The sequence below is a fragment of the Pyxicephalus adspersus genome, chromosome 12, assembly GCF_032062135.1.
Source record: "Pyxicephalus adspersus chromosome 12, UCB_Pads_2.0, whole genome shotgun sequence".
Lineage (NCBI taxonomy): Eukaryota > Metazoa > Chordata > Amphibia > Anura > Pyxicephalidae > Pyxicephalus > Pyxicephalus adspersus.
In genome coordinates, this window is record NC_092869.1 from 1,906,015 (window position 1) to 1,913,299 (window position 7,285).

The 7,285-nt window shown below is 47.2% G+C and overlaps 1 protein-coding gene across 3 annotated transcripts in view; it reads left to right on the top strand.

The window, feature by feature from the left end:
• The window catches only part of ANKRD35 (ankyrin repeat domain 35), a 28,456-nt gene that overhangs the window by 7,673 nt on the left and 13,498 nt on the right, over positions 1 to 7,285 (top strand). The window contains exon 1 of one of the 3 annotated variants that reach the window (XM_072429033.1): positions 689 to 818. The exons of 1 other annotated variant lie outside the window; for it this stretch is intronic. In XM_072429033.1, coding sequence (XP_072285134.1) covers positions 780 to 818 — 39 coding nt within the window. In that variant the 5' untranslated portion in view covers positions 689 to 779. Of the gene's footprint in view, positions 1 to 688; positions 819 to 1,070; positions 6,437 to 7,285 lie in introns of those variants that run through there. One more of the 3 variants, XM_072429031.1, reaches the window with a different exon arrangement.

Here is a 7,285-nt window from a genome sequence, read left to right on the forward strand (position 1 = left end):
GACTACCTACCTCCCCCTCCTATCCCATCCATGCCAGGGCTACCTACCTCCCCCTCCTATCCCATCCCTGCCAGGACTACCTCCCTCCCTCCTATCACATCCCCATGATGATGGCAGGATCCCCTCACCCCGCCATTTCCCATCATTCTCTCCTCTTTTCGCCTGGAGCCGGATCACATGAATCTATTCACCATCCCACCTACTCCGACTACGCTTAAAGGGGCAGCGATCCCTAAAAGTTTTGGTAAAGAGGAGCTAAGGTCTTTTTACAACAAAACTTTATTTTAGAATCTGAAAGAGTTAAAAAAACTCTGCTAGTTTAAATATTTAAATATTGCAGTCCGGAGTTGTCCCGTGATCTAGGGGGAGAAATAAATGACGTCCTGTTATTCGCCCTTCGGTGCGCATGTTTGCTCATTAAGCATACGCGGAGCTTGTGCTGGGCTTTGTAAGGTTTGGGATCTGATTGTCAGGATAGCAGGCGGGTAACATTAGGCATCAGGCAGCAAAGGGTTAACATTTAGGCACCAGGACTTTGTTAGGGGACCAGGAGCATAAATAATGGAGAGAAGATTTTCATGTTAATGTTTCATTGGTCATGGTGGTGGCCCTTTAAGTGCAGGCGGATTGGGTGCTGCGCGGCAGTGGAGGTGTTAAGCTGAGGAGGGAGGCTCGGCATGCCGTATGGTGACACCCATATCCCTGGGAGGCATTGCATGCTGTGTGTATTAGCTGTCACTGTCCCTGCACCATGAGAGCCTAGCCGACCACTCTCCAGGATGAAGAAAATCTTCTCTTGTTCCTCTTCACAGTTTCCTGTATGTATGACATGTTGGGGGGATGCAGGGAATGCTTCTACTACTACGACTACTACTACGACTACTACTTACTACTACTACTACTATTATTACTACTACTACTACTACTACTATTACTACTACTACTACTATTACTGGGGGGTTTGGGGTTTTTTGGGGTTCTTTGCCAGGGTGATGGTTTTGGGGTTTGGGAAGGGTAAAGGTAAAGGGGGCAGAAGGGGGAAATTGTTGGGAAGGATGATTGTCAGATTCTGTGCCGGTGTATGGGTGAGACCTTACAACATTGAATGATGGATCGGTCATGGAATATCGACAGACTGACACTTGGGGCCACGGAATAACGACACACTGACACTTGGGGCCACGGAATAACGACACACTGACACTTGGGGCCACGGAATAACGACACACTGACACTTGGGGCCATGGAATAACGACACACTGACACTTGGGGCTACGGAATAACGACACACTGACAATTGGGGCCACAGAATAATGACACACTGACACTTGGGGTCCTGGAGTAATGACACACTGACACTAGGGGCCACTGAGTAATGACATACTGACACTTGGGTTCCTGGAGCCATGACGCACTGACACTTGGGGCCATGGAATAACGACACACTGACACTTGGGGCCACGGAATAACGACACACTGACACTTGAGGTCACGGAATAACGACACACTGACACTTGAGGCCACGGAGTAACGGCATACTGACACTTGGGGTCCTGGAGCAATGACACACTGACACTTGGGGCCACAGAGTAAAGACAAACTGACACTTGGGGTCTTGGAGTAATAACACACTGACACTTGGGGCCACAGAATGACGACACACTGACACTTGGGGCCACGGAATAACAACACACTGACACTTGGGGCCACGGAATAACAACACACTGACATTTGGGGTCCTGGAGTAACGACACACTGACACTTGGGGTCCTGGAGTAACGACACACTGACACTTGGGGTCCTGGAGTAACGACACACTGACACTTGGTGTCCTGAAGTAAAGACACACTGACTTTTGGGGATCCTCAACAATGACACCCTGGCACTTGGGGGTTCAGAATAAGGAAACACTGACATTTGGGGGATCCACATCAACACCCTGAAAATTGGGGATCCAGCACAAATATACCCTGATAAATGTGGCCCCACAACAATGACAAGCTGAAACTTGTGGCCCCACAAGTAGGGGTTCACAACATGATACACTAATACTTGGGGGGCCAGAAAAAATGACATACTGACACAGGGGGGGTTGCAGAAGAATGACACATGGACACTGGGGGGAACCCACTACAATGGCATGCCGACATTTGGGGGTTCCAGTATGACACACAGACACCTGGGGCCCCAGAACCATAACACCCTAACACTTGGGGGACATGGAACTATGACACACTGACAACTGTGGGACCAACACCCTAAAAATTGGGGATTCAGAACAATGACACACTGACACTTGTGGCCCCACAACAATGACACACTGTGTACACCTCCGCTGTGGGTATTTTTGGAAGATGGAGTGTTTGCTGTGTGCGTGGCCGCTGTGTCTCTCATCACTTAGAGGAACTCTCCATCACTCTGAATATTCCTGAGAACTTGGCGTGACACGACGGCTGCGGTCAGCGGAGATTTGTTTGCTCAGCGGCCGGCTGTTAATGGTTACTAATGCCGCTTGCACGGGAAAACAAACTATTCTGTGTACAGTTTAACTGCAAGCTGTTCATAGAATGTCAGGAGGTGTCAGCATGATGAGTGCCTTATGTAACAGCGTGATGGGTGCTTTCATTGGAACCCGGGAGTCCCAACACTGCCAGGAGTGCCCAATGGGTGATGGGCCCTGCCGATTAACAGTGCCAATCCAATATGGTATCACCCAATGTATAATATTTAACTTATGTCTGGAGAGTGGTGATGTCACTTCCTGTATAATATATAACAGATAAGGAGAGTGGTGATAGCACTTTCTGTGTATTATTTATAACATATCTAGAGAATAGTGATGTCACTTCCTGTGTAATATATAACTTTAATCTGGAGAGCAGTGATGTCACTTCCTGTGTAATATATAACTTTAATCTGGAGAGCAGTGATGTCACTTCCTGTATAATGTATAACAGATAAGGAGAGTGGTGATATCACTTTCTGTATAATATATAAATTATGTCTGGAGAGTGGTGATGTCACTTCCTGTGTAATATATAACTTTAATCTGGAGAGCAGTGATGTCACTTCCTGTATATTATATACGGTAGCAGATAAGTAGAGTGGTGATATAATTTTCTGTATAAAATATAACTTATATCTGGAAAGCCTTGATGTCACTTTCTGCATATTATAACAAATCTGGAGATGGATTTGATTCTATCCAGATTCTGTACATTTAGGCGTGGAACCTCGGATTTATCCATCCCATAATCTTCCCTATAACGAGCTCCTCCTCGCTCTGCTAACGGCAGGCCTGGCGGTAATTACAGACTGTGATTCCCCCAATTGGCGGCACTAACAATTTGGCGGCAATGCCGGAGATCTGGGAGATGCTTTTCTTTGCTCCGTGAGAAATATTTTGCATTCTCTGAAGCTGGGTGGAATAATTACACCAGGAAGTGTCAGAACTTGTTGATTCGGAATGGTGAACACTCCTCGGTGTTGACGGAAGAATTCCAGCTGATCACGTCGGGAACAAAAATAGTCATTTAAATATGAGTTATAAACCAAAAAATGGGGTCACCGCACTAATCCCGGGGGCGTGGCTGATTATAATAAGTAGTCTGGGCGATTCAACGGGATTCTACTACTGGAAAAACCGGCCATTGTCTCTCTTGTAGGGCATGGCAAGTAGTGTGTACCCAATGGGCCGATGACTGTGCCGGAGGATCAGCGCGATTGGCCTATGTCATTCTGAAAAGGAATTTTTCGATTGGCAGATATTTGCAGAAGAAAGTTAGTTGAAGGAATCTAATGTTGGATTTATTCTTTGTGTTGGCATCACCAATCGGCAAACTCTTCTTGACCAGAGGCCCAATGCCCTCTACTCTTAATGATTAGACCGGGTTGGCCTATGAAAGTCTGGTTGGTGATGTACAATGGATCAGAAGCTTCCGTTATGGCACACAAACGTGTACCAGTTGTGCCAATGCTCTGTACGATTTATCAGAATATTACCACCTCATCGACCCATAGACATGCATTACCAGTCCCAATGGGGTCAAACTTGGCTCAAATCTTGTGTCTCATTGGGACCTTTGACCATCTCTGACCAACTTTATCCAGCATTGGCACAGCAGCCAATTAGAATTCAGATTATCGATTGCTTTCCCGTAAACCCTACTCTTTGATTGGTCAGAATAATTTGCAGCATTTTGAATGTCATTGACGATTTTATTTGATTTTTTTCTTTGAATAATTTGGGCAAATTATGAGCCCATCACTCCGGTGTGTTGCGGTTTTGGCCCAAAATTGTTTTCTGCTCCTCTAATGTGTTTAATACAAACATTTCCCCATTTTTTTTTGGGCGGCTCAGGGCGTTCTTGTGTGGACAAAACATATTTATCACGGAGGGTGTGAGGTGTCTGACTGGTGCTGGGGAGTTCACAAATTACTGGCGATTACCTGTTTTTATCCATGGTGCCTAATCCTGTTATTGTTGGCTTTGGTTGTATTTATAATTCTCACATAGAATAAATGTCAAAATGAAATCTAAATATTATACAGGTGGTATATATTTTGTTGAAGTTTGCTCTCTGTTGGCATTTTATATGCGTGTGAGCTCAGCCATGTTTGTTGTGCGTTCGCAGATATTCACTTGTATTCGCTCCCTGTCAGAGCAGATGTGTCGGGTTAGTTCCCCGTCCAACCAATGCAGCTGCCTGATCTGTTAGGCAGGTTGTGTGTTCTCATTATAAACCAGACGTTTGTACATCTCATCTGTCCGTTTTACTGACCCTCTGTTACGGCGCCAAGTGTATGGCCAACCACTTCTGCGTTTCAACCTTATGGGTCGGCGCCATGACTCCTAGGGAGAAAAGGTAATACTATAGTGGTGTCAAGAACCCCGAAATATTTTTAAGCCAGGTGGGAAGAAGCTGTAGGTGGGTGGCAGCCCCTGTATTGTGACCCGGCTCCTAAGTAACCACCCAAAAACAGCCGGGTGGTCACCGAAAAGTGATGTGACCCCCATACATTGACCCTGGAATTTCCATGTGATCATCTATACATTTCTATTGTACCTGCTGGGCTCTACATTCTGTGAATCCGGGACCTTAGTCCATGACAGTGACAGGGAGAGAATGAGAAGTGAATATCAGAAAAACAAGCATCCGTGAACGGCTGAGCGGTTTCAATCACAGAAGAAGTTTTGATTCTCAGCTCACTTTAAGAAGTGATAGCGATTCTTAAAATACAAAACCAGCAACAACCCAATGTGATCCAGTGGGGGGGGGGAATGGTCCCAGAGCATTTGGTGGTCACCGGAATTACCTCGGAGGGGCCGAAATTTGGATAATATACCAATTTCCTGGAGAGATATAAATGTCATGTGAAAAATGGAGCCAGCATTTGGATTTGGGTGAATTTTACAGATCGGAGGCTCTCCACTCCCATCTGGCAACCTTAGGACGAGCAGACAGGCGGGCGGACAAACGAACGGACGCAGGGTGTTCCAGGCGATTCCCCCCCCCCCTTCTTATCCCTGAACTCTGGGCGCCTGGGCTCTGTTCCCACATCTGCAGACAACCTGTGGCCCCTGGCCCTCGGCTTCTGTTGTGAAATGCAAAAACATTCCAGCACTGTTTTTCTTTTCCTTTTTTTTAATCGCTCCAAAAACTTATAAAACAGATTTTTGAGGCCGGATGAGATTATTCGTGGTATGCAGACCGCAGACGAACGCTTACTATTGGATGCTGTTGGCACCGCGCTCAGCTATGTGCACGCCGCGTGTTCAGCTTCGGCCCCGGCTGCAAGATTAAAGGGGAATGCATGTTAAAAAAATGGGCTGCATGTTCAGTTTGAGGAAGGGTTAGACCCCTGGCAGGTTTTGTCTGTGTCAGAGGAAAGCTTCCCATCACTTCCTGTCCCAGAGACACAACAGGAAGTGGGTAGAGATCACCCCTAGGAAATCCACTTGTGATCTCTAATGAGGTTGACAACAGTAAAATGTTTCCCATCACTTATTGTTCTGGTGACACCCGGACGTATGGGGTGAATCTTCGCAGTGGGGAATAAAAACCTGACAGGGGTTCTGACGCTTCCTTTGTTATGTTCTCGGCTGTCCTGGACCGGTCTCGTCGGATTGTTTAGATGACGATGTTCTGCTCGGGGTTATCTGGAACGGATCGATATGACAAATATTTGCAGTGTTCGCCGAGAAGCAAAAGTCCATCCACCCCCTACAGAGCGCTGCACCATCAGAGGAGTCACCACCTCATCCACTGCGTCTCTGGTAGACTTGGGGTACCCTTGGCGTAGGCCCAAAATGGCCACCGGGTGTACAGGACGAACCGGCTCTACCGACTGTATATCATGTGACATTCGTGGCCCTAACAGGTGTCAGACGAATGGGCCCCGAGGCCTGAAAGAAAAATGTGAGACATCTAAGGAGGTATGTGTGACCGCGTGTCACTGATTGTTTACACGTCTGTCCCTAAATGGTTTATACAGAATTACTGGGGGCCGTCTCTGTATAAATAAAGGGGTCCTCCTCCATTTACACAGGGGCCCCCCTCCTCTAAATACACATATACAGGGCCCCCCCTTTTATACACACAAAGGGGTCCCCATCCTCCATGTACATATGAAGGGGCCCTCCTCCTCCATATACACAAACACAGGGGCCCCCCTCCTCCATATACACAGGGTCCCCATCCCCAATATACATATACAGGAGCCCCCCTCCTCCATATATACAAATACAGGGGGGTCCTCATCCTCCATATACACATATACAGGGGCCCTCCTCCTCCTCTATATACATACACACAGGGGCCCTTCTCCTCTATATACACGGGGGTCCTCCTTCTCCATATATACAAATACAGGGGGGGTCCTCATCCTTCATATACACATATACAGGGGCCCCTCCTCCTCCTGTATATACACTTATACAGGGGCCCTCCTCCTCTATATACACATACACATGGGTCCTCCTTCTCTATATATACACGCACAGGGGTCCCCATCCTCCATATACATTTAAAGGGGCCCCCCTCCTCCATATATACACTACACACTCAGAGGTCCCCATCCACCATATACACTTATACAGGGGCCCTCCTCTCCCATAAACACATATACGGGGGCCCCCCTCCTCTGTATATACACACACAGGGGTCCTCCTCCTCCATATACACATACAGGGGTCCCCATCCACCATATACATATAAAGGGGCCCTCCTCCTCCATATACACATACACGGGTCCCCATCCACCATATACATATAAAGGGGCCCTC